This window comes from Anarrhichthys ocellatus, unplaced genomic scaffold, assembly GCF_004355925.1.
Source record: "Anarrhichthys ocellatus isolate YVR2014 unplaced genomic scaffold, GSC_Weel_1.0 scaffold26, whole genome shotgun sequence".
Lineage (NCBI taxonomy): Eukaryota > Metazoa > Chordata > Actinopteri > Perciformes > Anarhichadidae > Anarrhichthys > Anarrhichthys ocellatus.
Window position 1 is genome coordinate 1,819,338 of NW_022280056.1, and position 14,481 is coordinate 1,833,818.

Sequence of the window (14,481 nt, forward strand, 5' to 3'; positions counted from 1 at the left end):
CACACACACACACACACACACACACACACACACACACACACACACACACACACACACACACACACAGTTCATACCATATTATTCAGTTTGAAGCAGTTACACACTGCTGTGCTCAATCTAAAAGACTTAACATTTCCACTTTTTTAATACAGTCTGGATTTGATTTTTCAGCGATGTTGTAAAAGTAAAGTTCATGAATGTATTGACCAAACACAAAACCAGCACAGCACAATAATGAAAAAATGTATTTCTCTCCACGTTGTAGAATCAGTCAATATATCAATGCATTTCCAAAGGTTGCCTTTTTGCTCTGAAAATCAGAACAGGATATATGCTAAATAGAATATAGTACATTTCAGTAACATATTTTTGACAATGGGCCAATCGCTGCTATGTTGGCTTCCATTGTTCTTGTAAACAGGTACTCGCCTGTGCCCTGTGGTCTCTTTTTAGTGCCGACATCCTCATTGACAAGTCGACAGTCAAGCAATTAGATGTTTGGCCATGTGGAAAATGTATTGGCCAATTGTTCCGTGGGAGTGGGACTCTGAATGGCAGTGAGAACTGTGTGCAGTGTTAAACATGCAAATTGGGTGCAAACCAGGAAATGTGTTTATAAGAGTTTTGGAAATTTAAGCTGAGGCTCTATGAGTGTCAGTTTCAATAATTGTGCTTTATGCGTCATTTTAGTGTGTTAGCATTTAATAAACACTGATTTTTTTTGTAAATAAAAGCAATTAACAGACATAGTAAACAGGGTCTCAGCTGGTTAATATCAATATAGCAGAATTATGAATTAATCATCCAGTATCAGTTTTACTTTTATGATGATCGCTTTAATAGATGAGGAGGAAGACGAGGAGAAAGGAATCCTGGGAGAATCCAATGTGATCAACATCTCCAGTCAAGAGCTTCGTAATGATCAGCGTAGGTTGTTATCATGACACCTCTCATACGTAGATGCCTTTACTATAAGAGTGGAATTATTTATGTGTTTTAGAGTCATACGATTAAAAGTGTTCTATACAACGGATACTGTCAGTAACTCTGAGTGTTATCACATCATGGTGAAAAGGTTTTCAAACCTAACGGCTAAATAATGCATCAGTGGAAACCATTTGTCGGCCAGTGGAAAGAACAATAATGAATGATGAGGACATAGCAACACGCCATGCAGATAAAGGTGATTGTGGTCCAGAATAAAATCTAATACATCAAATAAATGGAAAGACAATAACATGACAGAGATGTGTATATTCCTCTACACTACTCTAACGTTTGGTGATGAAATTAAGAGTGAAGGACAGAATCCTTCTCAAAAGGGAGGCGTATTGGATAATAATATTGGATAATAATGGGATGAATGAAGAGATATCATTTGCTTGATTCTTATAACTTGTGTGGTTTTCTTGGTTTTTCATGGTTTAGTACGTCATCCTACTCTGTGCCTGGAAAGGTTGTGGCTCCCCCTGTGGGGTTGTACAGAATACACGCTGAAGAAGGGCGTCTTGCGTCTCTATTTTAAACGGTAAAATTGGAGCGCTGTCCTAGTGTTTCCTTTTTATCATCTACATTAAGGATTCAGCAGTCTTCATAATCTAATCGTATCGCATTGTGTCTTAACTTTAATGTCATTACCATGAAATTAGACAATTTCTTACTGTAAATAAAGTAAAAAAACAAATGTATGTTAACCAAGAAAATCATAACCACTTTTTTTCTTTTAACTATACTTTTCACAACTCGAATAAGGGAGATAGGGTCACCAGTGGAACGCATGCAGTCATCGCCGCTCATTAATGAGCTGTGGTGTGCTGAAAGCTAGTCTGCATATTATAGCAACCCTGAAAGAGCCTGCTGGCTATCCCGCTGAACAGTTTATCTCTGTTGGAGCAGGGGAGGCTGGATGTGTGGAGTTCACCCTCACTTCCCTCTGGACGCTGCTATATCATTATGGAGGAATAGGCCACAAACATGGATGTCTTTATTTCAAAGTACTAAGGACTTCCCATTAAAACCAGACACCCCGTTCTCCTGCAGCATGCAGTTCCACTGGGAGAACATGCAACTCTGACTACAGTTTGTATACCTAAAGTCATTCATCAGCAATGGATTTATAGCTGTGATTTAACCCCCGTAATGATTGCTTTGACTTTTGCCATCTTTAAATTGCTCAGTTGTTCTACTTCACTCAGGCTTTCACTTCTCATAGGGCCCTAAAGTTTTGGTCATTCATCTGTGGTGTTCAACATAACGATCATTTGTATATTTTGTAAGCGCTGAACCAGTTGGGACGCTTTCAGCCCTACAGTTCCCACAGGTCTGGAAAAAACCAGATCAAAAGATGTTCATTTGGCTGTGAGTTTGAAAGCTTGTATGAAGTCTCCATCACGTCGACAATATTATTACCTCTGGTTAGTTTGTGGAGTATAAACTCTGTATGTACTGTAGTGCAGCCCATCGTGTAGCTGACTTTGTCCTTCAATTAGAAGGTGGTCTGGCTATACAACATCAGCAGTGGGACTTCAGTGTCAGCGCCAACAGAGCACTGCATTGATAGTTCTACCCCACTTACAGTAAATCGCCACAGTTGACCTGCTCAGATGTGATTTAGCTTGGAAGGAGATATTGTTGCTGTCGAGAGTGCAGTATGTAAGAAGCAACAACATCTCCAACAGAGTCCACTACTGAGGATGGCACCAAAGTAAATCATACAGTCTCCAAACTAGAAAGGGTTCATCCTTTAGGGAGCATGAATATACTCATTAATGTCAACATTCTACTAACATTCATGGCAACCTAGCCTTTCTTCCAGAAACACCTTGCAGTTGTATGTGTCCGCCAACCAGTCAAGCTGCAGTTTACATCCACGTCTGTCCAAAATGTCATCGCTTCATAATTTTTTTTCCAATTGTATATTAATGTGAAATTGTCCTAATTAGAATATAAATTCTTGCACAGGTCACAGTGACCTTTGACCACAAAAATCTAATCAGCTCATCCTGGACTCAAAGTGGACGTTTCTGCCAAATTTGAAGACTTTTTCTCAAAGCGATACTGAGGTATTGAGTTCACGGTGACCTTGATCTTTAAACTTTTGGCACACCGAAGGATGAACTTATCAATTTTGGTGGTCAATTTGAAGAAATTCCTTCCAAGTGTTCCTGTATAATGTAGACGAGACCACAGACATTACCATTAAGGGGTCAGCAAATATGTGTTTCAGGGGCCACTAATAAGGAATCAAAGATGTTAGGGCAGCAGTTAACATCTCCCACTGTTTCAAACAATAGTTGACAGATGACCCTACTAACACCACATGGCTACCAGAGCAAATAGCAAGAACTAATTGAACTTCAATCCAGTTAACAGTAGAACAAATAAGCAATTACAACTGATTAGGACCAAAATCTCACAAATTCACAAAGTAAACTAAGATTGGACATTGAAAGCTATTTGGTGCAGGGCTGTTGTATTACAGACTGCAGACTGTAAAGATCCACAGCCTTTATCGAACACTGCATACAAACATCACAAATAAAGAAAATCCTTCACCTACAGAATATCCATGGTTTGTTAGCGAAGTGAAGACAGGCAATGCACGGTGACTGCATTAAAATGGTGGACTGTTTAGCTCCAGACAAGTGTGTCTTGTTGTACAACTTAAAGTTCCAAAGAGCAACGCCGGCTCATCAGGGATGCAGACCATCAGAACAAGTAAAAGGTCAGCTTTGAATCATCTCCTTGTGAACGATCAATGAACTCAGAATGTATTACTGTCATTTCGCTGTGGTTTGAACTTAAAACAGAATGTTGCATATCGTCAGTTCAAGACAAGTTCTCAGTAAATGTTTTGCAGCACAATTACAAAGTTGTCATGAAACAAATGCAAGGACCTTATGAACAGCAAACAAAAAATGTATCTCCAAAACTGCGAATTTACATAAACATCAGGCACCACACCTCTGTATTCTCTGTCAAAGCTAAGGTAGGGCTGGGCGGTATGGAAACATTACTTGCACATTGTAATGACACCGAATGTAAAATCAGCGGGTCCAAAACCAGCACAAAAGTCTCCTCTAGAGCTAAACTCTGTTATAACCAATATGCAATAATAATAATATTGTCGACGTGATGGAGACTTCATACAATCCACACCAACAATCATCCAAAAGCCCGATTGGAAGCTAACCAGTGCTGAATGCACATCATCTCCCTCATGGCTTGTAATTAATCAGACTATTACTAATACAATACCAGCTGAATGAGTTGGAGGATTCCATGCAAACACTTGTTTGATTTTACTTTAAGCCATTAGTCACCACGTGAAGTGTTTCTGCAGGGGCACAGAGATTTAGAGAATGACCTGTCCCTCCCGCCGGACAACAAATGTTTGTCATTACGAGGACGAATAATGAACCCTGGCCATTGAATATGCAACCTCACAGACTGACCATAGAGGGGTCCAAATCAAAGTGTTCATTACGAGTGCTGTGTTAGTTTGGTCCCCGGAGCAATTTAACAACAAAACAGTTTCACAGTAAATTATAGGAAAAAGTCTCCTCGGCTCTCGTTGCCTGTGCGTTATCACAGTAAGCAGCATGCGGAGTAATGATGGTCACGGTCCTCAGCCATACATAAAAAGCTCTGCTTTAGAAACAGAAAGGTGAAAATGTATTGAAGAAATAGATTCAAACTTTTATCAGAGATCTGCAGTCAAAGTAATATCCAACTCAATTTAAATAGCTTGTCTTGTTATCTTCAGACTGAATTGGAGCAACACAAAAACATGCAACAACGGTGCTATCAATGGTAACAAAAGAGAACATAACATTAATGCTGAACACACACAAAAATACCATGCAAATTTGGACTTACAGTATATAGAAGGACACATTTGTATGTGTTCAATTGGAGCTTATATATATTTTTTGCTTACATAATTTAATATATGTTTTTTTTTAATTTGCAATCTTTCTGTCCATACTTTCAGAAATTGACTTGGTGAAATTGCGTTTTCACAAAAAACCATTTGTCCTGAAATGTCCTGAAAAGGTAACACCACACACAGACCTGCTTCACTGCCGTCCAAACCCATTAGCTCCGTTCGTATGACTCAGGTAGACTGCGCAGACTAAATGTTCGTATGCTGGGTGATTCTCATGTCTGTGCCACTACACTTCCTAAAAATGTCATCTTCTTCTTTTTATGATCTAGCATAGATGCAGTAAAGAGGACTGCTTCATTATTAAAGTACCACTCACTGAGATTACAGCTGTGATGACATCTGATCATTAATCACCAGCAACAGAGGCCCGGTGCCTTGAAAGTCTATTAAGAGTTAACAAAGAGCAGTCCAGACAAATACGCCAATCCTGCGGCCAATTCAGCTCGGTGAGGAACAGAGGTGAATAACAACTCAGCTCTCTGAGAATCAAGCATCTATTTTTCTAATTTAATAGAAGACAAATTGACAGACTGAGCCAGATCTCTGGCATTAGCGATTTACTGGCCCGTCCGCAGTCCCATAATAGAATCAAAACATATTCAGAGCAGGACAATACAGTCTGGCGATGATGCGTTTGACCTTGAACCAAACCCTATTTAATTGCTGTCATTTCAACACTAGGCTCTTGTTTTCCTTGAAGTAACAATTATTCATGGTTTGGTCTGCAGAGGGAAATGACTGACACTTGGTCTCCTTGAACAATAACACGCCGAATTGAGCTGAGCTACGAGCTGTCACATTACCATGTGGTATAGGGAAGTATCCACAGACACTGAAATAAAGACGGGGAAGCTCTGAAATCCTAAACTGCACATTCTCAGATGAGGATTACTGCTGACTTTGTGTATTTTTCGATGCATTTACAGCTGTTGTGCTGCTGATTTTAGTTGATGAAATCATGTCTGTAAAGGCAATGCTTTTCTGCAACGCTGTAATATCATCTGTGTGGCAGCTAAAACATCTTTTTTTCTCGTCGTATAATTGATGTGTATCGCCCTTCATAATAATGACATTGTGACATTGTGTCTTAATTGAAAGAGTCTGTCCGCACTTCCTCTCTACTATCACCCATTTGTCCATCTTAACTGACATGAATGGAGATTTCTTGAATTTCCATCAACATTGGAGCTTTGAGAAGTTCTTTCTGGATTTACACTATAGCTTCTCGCAGTGAGTCAAGGACGTGTACCGTATACATGGAGAGAGGACAGTCCACACACCTGTAGTGGTTTTACGCTTCGGTTAGATGGTGGGAAAGTACAAAAGGGGAGAAACAGGAGGGAAAGCTCAGATATTATTTGATCACTAGTCAGGAGGGAGTGACACACTGGGTTCGCCAAGGGGGTAAAGCTAACAAGCTGACAATCTCTAAGGATGAGCTAAGATGAGGTAAGGATCGCTGACTGCTGGATATTTCCAGGTTGCAATGTCTCCAAAATGATAGTTAGTTTGAGAGTATCATTTGTTTCAGGGACTACTGAAGCCCAAATGGAATTATATGTTTTACTTTCAAGACACATTAAGTGACAAACCAGACAGCTGTCATATTTCTGACCACACACTAATACAGTATAATGACTTCATCAACAACCGTATTACCTAAAACCGGAAAAAAATGCTTTGCTAGATATTTTCTTGAGTCAAAGTATAATCGTTACTGCATCCATTATGTATATTGGCAACATTTTCTCCAGCCCAGAAAGTGTTACTTTTGGTGAGTTACAGGAAGATGTATTTTATGTGTTTGGGGTGGATGATAGGTGCACAAAGCACAGAGCTTTGACACCAACCTGCCAGATGGTTTGTTACACACAACCATCTGAGAAGTCGTCATTGGAAGCAGCAGGTGATTACATGAACCATCTGTCAATCAAACTCTTGCCAAATCCAGCCGGGGGAATAGCAAAAACATCTTTTCCATCGGCGCCTCTCTTTTCTGTTCTTGAAGGGAACATGAATGTGGATTCCATGGCAACCCATCCAATAGTTGTCAACAACAGTCAAAAACACAAATGGGAACCTCGTTGGGATGTTTGAGGAGAAGTCAAATAATCACTTCAGTTATTGAAGATGGTTCATCCTCTGAGCACCATGAATGTCAGTTTCATGGCAATTATATAATAGTTATTTGGAACAAAATGGTGGACTGAAAGACCGACCCTGTTGCATACACTGTTGCATACACCAGAGCTTTACCATGCGATAGGTCCAGAATGCATGCATAATCACTAACCTATTCTAAGGAATACAAGCACAATGTCTCTACATTTCAGACTGGTCTCACTGGGGAAACATCTCAGAAAGAGTTGTTTTTTAATTAATGTACACCACATGTCTCAGAGCTGCACTGCAATGAAGACAGCTCATTAATAATGCAGAGTTACGCCTTACAATCCCTCTCTGTATAATGGGCAGTTTTCTGTGTTAAATGAGAACCATCTAACTTTCTGTCCTCATCAACCTTTCTGATGATACTGTTCCAGAGCTCCCTGCCTCCCCGAGCCAATTAATGTGGACCTGGAGAATACTTGCTGCTGCAGCTAGCCTCTCGTACAATTTCAACCCTTCTCAGGGAATCTACTGGAAGTGCTTCTGACTCCAGTGAAATCAATAGAGCCGGATGCCCTTTTAAGTCTTGATGTTGTATAGCGACATGTATTTTGTTTGATCTCTCTGATTCTGTGGAGGATGGAAAAAGTGGTGAGAGAAGTGCGAGGAAACTGGTGGCAGTGAAACGTCAGTTTTATCAGCTCCTTTATGGCTATGTGTGAACACCCTCGCATGAAATAAATGAGGCCAACGTGTGTGTTCTGTTCAGGAGGCACAGTAACGAACACTGCAGCATTTTTCTTCAGAGCCTAAATGATCTGTCACATGCTTAATGAAACAGGACAGACTGAAACTGACCAGAGTTCATTTAGCGTCACATGTTGTATGTTTCTGTCTGTGCAACAGATATTAGCTAATAAGAATAACTTAAAATACAAAAAAGGTGCTTTGAATGGGGCTTCAGAAGAGAGCATGTGTTTCTACACAGAGATTAGTGCTGAAAATGATCAGTGATCAAAGTTTGTCATTGTTATCTTTTGAGGACACTAGCATTGGATGATGAAGACCATGAGAGCAGTTTTTAAAAGGCTAATAAGTGGAGATTAGTTTGTCACATTTAATGATCCGAAGGTCAATGATAAACTCCCATGCCAAAAATGATTAGTCTACTTAACCTAAAATGAGTCAATGCCAACTTCAGTAATCAATTCATCATTTCATTCATTCATCATGTTGTAGGCCTGCAAGGATATGATGCTCATTGCACAGCAAAAAGATAAGTCTGCCAATAAAGAATTCTAGTTTTTTAATTTTTAATTAAATAAAAAGCAGATCTGGCACTCAAAAACTAAATTTATATCCAATGTTCTAATTGAATTTGGCCAAAGATATAAACCTAATACAAGTGACTGCAAGGCAATGACAAAAGCATATATCACATGCAAAGGTGAACGATTTCAGCACTGGACAGCGCCCATGCCGCTACAATTAATAACAACTCAATACATCCAAAATGTGACAACAAGAAGTGCATTTTTTCCATTATGCATAATCATACAACTGTTTATTAGTAATAATGTTACAGATGAAATGCCTTTGCCTTTTAACTGTGCACAAACCAACACTGCAATCCACAGAGCCATTCCGCTAATGTGGCTAAAATACATGATGTTTGGTTTTCTCTGTTTAAAGATTATAAATAAACTACAGTATATTGTTTTTTGACTATTCATAAAAGAAATACTATTATAATGTTTTATAATAACTTTTCTATTCAGGCATAATTATTCTATTATTTTATTTGTTCATTTGTATCTTTGTCATTCTACAGTTTATTCATATGTCCTGCCTTAAAGGGCCAGAGCTGTCATTCCATTCAGCCACTAGGGGACGCTACATTGTCTCACTTGTAGACTTAAAAATAGGTCTCTTGGGACCATGCTTTAAAATTTTTTAAACATTTTCAGTTTTTCCTTCCATTTCTGTCCATTTCTTGGCGCAATACTTCAACGAACTCCACCAAGGGAATTTATGCAGTATTTATTTATTTGCAGTATTAGTAACTGGGTGTCCGTGGCAACATTTCCAAAAAAAAGTGCTGTTTTTCTACATTTACACACAGAAAATACAACGATGCACACAGTTCTGACCAATAACATGTTAGTAATGAACTTTAAATGCAACCTCCAGAATTATAAACTCTGAGCACAATTCCTTTGTTTTCACTCAAATAGAAATCCTGAATCAACCAGGACTGAACTCTTAGAGATTGCCAGGTTCAGATGCGGTTGCACCAACAAGGATTCACTTTTCAACCTGAATCAAGTTCCTCACAAAAAGTTAGTGGACAGACTAAATCAGCTGAGTTTTATGATGCTGCTGCTATATTTCTCCCAAGGTACCAGAAAGGAAACTGTTCTGGAGCTGAACAGGAAGTCTCTTTTAACTTTACTGTGAGTAAAGTAAAGTTTTTTCCTGTTGTGCGTGTTTATCTGCTGTTATTTGGAAATAGTGCTCCATTAATTCAGCCACAAGTCTTTTCTCAAAGATGGAGAAGTTAGAAAATCATGAATTATTTTAATTTGGGTACACAGCAATCTCCATATTGCTAAAATGATTTAATTTCATTTTAAACTTGGATTTACTGAACAGAGGTTAGTTTGTATTTGTGCAACAGAGCTCTGCTAAATTCTAAATCTGGATTTACTCATTTTAAACATTTGAGGCTTAAGATCCTGCAAAAAATGACCCGACGACGCCGCTGCTCCACGGAGGAAATACTGCAGTGTCTGATGGTCAGCCAGCGTCCAGCCAGCACCCTCGACGTGCGCAAGGATGCATCCTATCTTTCTAAGACTTCTAGTCTGTATAGGAAACTTTGTTCTGTTACTTGTTTCATATTTCCTTGCAGGACTTTTTTATCTTCAGCTTTCTATTATATGGATCGTCTGGAGCCACTCTTCCTGTCTCGTTTATGTATATATGTTTTTACAATGATTAAAGGTGGAATTGTCTTAGGTGTTTGTGATTTGTTTGCTTGGTTGGTTGGTTTAGTATACAGATGTTTCTCAGTATTGTCAGTTTAATGCCTGCCAAAAGGTCTGTGGACCAAATGATAACTTGTGCACAAAGCAGAGCAACACATGCGGAATGTACAAATATATTGCTACTTGCTTTACAGATCAATGTGCCAGTTAATCAAAATGGAAAGATGCTTTACGTGACGTGCTGCCATCAAACCAAACATTGTGACAGATAATCACTGAGGGCCAGTCAAACACAATGAGCACCACTCAGTCACTTGTCAAGTTGAATAACAGCTGAATTAAACCAGCCTCTGTGTTCATGGTATTCTTCAAGTATCTTGAGTATATGAACTGTCAGCTTGTGACAAGAGTGCAATATTCCAGCTTTGTAATTGTGGCATCATATCAGCGTGGGACCTCGATTTACCTGTGCTTAGCTTTAGTGTGACATAGAAAAATAACCAAATCAAACTTCAGTAAAGCTAAAACCTCTGGGCATAAAGTTCCTGATGCATCATTAAGCTGCATTTAGATGGCAGATTGAAGGGAAGGAAGGTAGGTGGTGCAGTGAGTGGACTAATGGTTGGTGCAGGGCCATGTCGGTCTGATCTGATCTGTTGGAGAAATAGAAAAACGCATCATGGTTGTTTCTTTCTGCATACTCTAGTCTGCTGTGTTTAGCTGGAGTTTGGTTACTTCTGTTGCTGCAGATGCTTGTTAATAAAGAAACGCCTTCAATTATGTACAACTGACTTCATTACACTGTCTGCCTTCTGTGTGCACATGTAAATCAATCAACACTTTCACCCCATAAAAGGAATATCCTCTGGGCCACATCAAGTCGTCATGTGTCGAGGCAGCCGTCGAGGTTGTTAACAAGCTTCCCAGCTCGTTCTGTTAAGTGTGACAAAGACCTTTCGTTACGTTTGTGAAGGTCTCTAAATCTATTTAATTTGTGAAATACATACAACAATAAAGACTGTCTTTGAAGAAGCGCCTTAGGAACTTTTATACATGGGAAATTAAGATTAAAATCAGGAATTGCAATTAAAACGACACCTTAATAAACATGCAAATTATGAGATGTTTATTTTTCATCTTCAAACCAGGGAAGTCTGGAGTGTTTTTGCGTCTTACATTAACACATCTTTGTAATCGTATAGCCCCTGGTTCATTAGTTTGAAGATGAAAAGTACTGATTCTCTTTTCAGGACTATGGAGCAGCTTTAGAAAACTATCGTACAGACCGTCTCTGTGTGGAAGTGTGTGGTGGAGTATCTTACATTAAATACACTGCATTGTTATTTCATTTTGTGAATGTATTTTCACTCTTGAATTAACTGTCAGAGGAGACATGATGAATTTAAGGTTAAATCAAACTTAATTTCTATCTGGAAGTCACAAATGTAAAATAATAAACAATTTGTTTGTACTTTATGGACTGATTGTATCTTTTCAGCTCTCACTTAACACTTTGATTTACTCAGCTGAAATGAGGCCCTAGAATCAAACTGGTGTAATGATCTTAGTGACAGCCCACCGATGCGTGTCTGTGTTGGGTTAAACGGTTAATATATTAGAGGACACACCTTGACAGAATTTCTTCATGGCCTTTTGTCGAATATAAAACTAGAATTACTGCCTTGTGGTTCCATTCCTCCGCCAACCAGTCATGTTGTAATTTATATCCATGTCTGTCCAAAATGTCATCACTTTATCATTTTATCCTATTATACATTTATGTGAAATTGTCATGATTAGCAATTCTTGAGTTATGGCTAAAAACGTGTTTTGTGAGCTCACAGTGGCCATCAAAACCTAATCAATTTATCCTTTTAGTTCAAGTGAACGTTTGTGCCAAATATGGAGAAATTTATTCCCATATTTTTTTCTCAACTTCATGTCACATAACTTCCAGCAAATTGTCTAATTTTTCAAGAAGTTACAATGGGTCAGTCCTAAACAAGTTTTTCTTAAGTAGTGTGGAGTCTGGATCAATTACTGATGCCACTGTCCTAAAACTAATCCAAGAGGAATTTGACGGCGATCTTTATTTTCTTCCTCCTCGTTTTGTGTCAATTGAGAGAAAAGTCCAACGCAGCTTGTGTCCCAAAAACACAATTACCTCGACCTTTGACCACCAAAATTGAATCACTTCATCCTTGAGTTCAGGTGGAAATAATACCCTCCTTCCCTTTTAAAATATCGCCTTTACGAGAACCATAGTACCTCCGGCCACGGCTGTTGCTGGCACAGAGGCATAAAAATACAGCTGGTATTTCTATAAGTGCACCAAACAGGACCTTTCATTTTCACTCCAACCGAGGAGTGTGTGCAAGCCAAAGGAGATCTGAGCAAACTATCAGCTGAGACATGATGGGCAGGTTGTATACATGCCTGAGAACAGACGGCCTCACTTGTTCCATCTTCTTTGAAGCACTGCTCTGTGGTCTGTTCCGGCCACACTGGTATTCACTCCAATAAAAAGACATAATGCAACACAACACCGACGAGCCTTTTGGAGGACCTTTGCACACTTGACATTTTTTAGTCACTGAGTGATCAGCTTGGAAATGATCTTTAGGTTTCTTTTGTTGAGAGGAAGCTTGTCCTTTCTGCTTCAGTTTTCAATGTAACAAAATGGAAACAAAATAAGTCTCGTCTTCAAATTAGATTCAACAGGGCCTTCTTTATAGAAGAAGTGACAGAGCGAGAGAGAGGTGGGTGGGGGGGTCGATGCTCCTTGTGAGCCCCTTTTGCCTTCACCAGCCCGCAAAAAAACATGTTGTGCCCTGGTGTAGCCTGTTTGAAGTGTGCTGGTAACCTACGGGCTGCCTGTGTCACCTGCGTTGTTGGCTGGGATTTTTTGTGTGAACTGATCCTGCATCGGTTTCATGGAGCTGTCTGTTCAGCACCATTGAGATCTGCTGTGAGCAAACATCTGCAGCGCGTCTGTGTGACATCCCCAATATATTTTGCTTAATTGGCACAGTAAAATATGCCCCCTAAATTGAATTATCGGCCACTGATCAATTGCAACAGAATTACATGACTGGGAAGTGCCTGGTACTATAATAAACCTGCATTCATACTTGTCAGAAAACGAGTTGAATGGACATTTCGACGTGGAATTGAGCCTACATCATGACGTCATATCAGAGTCCCTTGCCCGGCAGAGCGGAGGGGTGACTGAAGTACAAACAGTACTTCTATGCAGAAATATATCATGGCAAGTGCTATTTCTCAGAAAATAAATACATTTTAGTATCAATGTTTATTTAAGTTGTTGCTCACCTGTACCAGTCAAGCCCTCTGTCATAGTTCCTGTCGAAAAAGTGCGGCTCTGTTCCAAGAGCGCGCACATCTGGATGTATCCGGATGAACTCCAGAACCGCCCTGGTGCCTCCTTTCTTTACACCGACTATTAACGCATTAGGCAGCTTCTTATTCCCATATTTTTGCGCAACACTCATGTTTCTCAACTTCATGTCAGCCCAGTGGCTTCCAGACGAGCCAGGGGCTTTACTTTGTTCGCGGACATCACTTGATCCTCGCCGGGCAGCGGACCTGACTTCCAGCGATGCGCAATTGTCTAATTTTCCAAGAAGTTTCTTCCCTCCTGCGTTCTTGCTCGGCGAACATCTTTTCCCCTCGTAACCCTGGTTTGTCATGATTGTGCTGCGGCAAAAAATAATACTGTAGCATAAGTAGGTGCAGGACAGTGACACAGTGAATATGAAGGCGAATCTGGCGCTGGATCTGTTCGGAGATGAGAGGAACATATGTGCCATGTCTCCATGGGTTCAAAGCGCTGCATGATTTTCCATCGGAGACTTCTTCCTCTTATGGTCCGCCGCCGGAGTCTGGCAATAATATAGATTCGAGACTGACTGGCATGTGATAGGGGCGGCTTGTCGAAGGCATCAACTGCGCGTAAATCGCACTATTCCTTTTCATAGGTTGCTGAACTGTGTGAGAAACTTGGAGCTGAAGACTATAGGTTAGAGCTATGGGGAATAAATTGGTCTCTCAGCCTTTAAAACAAGTTTTTTTCACAAGTAGTGTGAAGTCAGTCATTTGGATCAATCGCTGATGCCACTGTCTTAAAACGAATCCCAGAGGAACTTGACGCCCATCTTTATCCTCCTCCTCCTTGTTGTGTGTGTCGATTGAGAGAAAAGTCCAACACGTACTGTGTCCCAAAAGCGCTCACCAGCGCGAGTGTTCTGTTCCCCTCCAACGGGATTCAGATGCTCAGCCCGCCTTTCCTTTTCATAAAGAACTTGTGAAGGTATATGCACTTAGGCTACCGGCTATACATATTTAATAAACTCCCCGACGTCATGCACATCATCACAATTCTATATGCGTTTTATGTTTTAAAGGAACATCCTGAAT

At 39.9% G+C, this 14,481-nt stretch overlaps 1 protein-coding gene across 1 annotated transcript in view; it reads right to left on the minus strand.

Annotated features, from left to right (window-relative positions):
- Positions 1-14,257, minus strand: part of hs3st2 (heparan sulfate (glucosamine) 3-O-sulfotransferase 2) — a 19,638-nt gene extending 5,381 nt beyond the window's left edge. Inside the window, exon 1 of the mRNA XM_031862327.1 lies at positions 13,378-14,257. Coding sequence (XP_031718187.1) covers positions 13,378-13,874 — 497 coding nt within the window. The 5' untranslated portion in view covers positions 13,875-14,257. The remainder of the gene's footprint in view (positions 1-13,377) is intronic.
- Between the last annotated feature and the right edge of the window lie 224 nt (positions 14,258-14,481).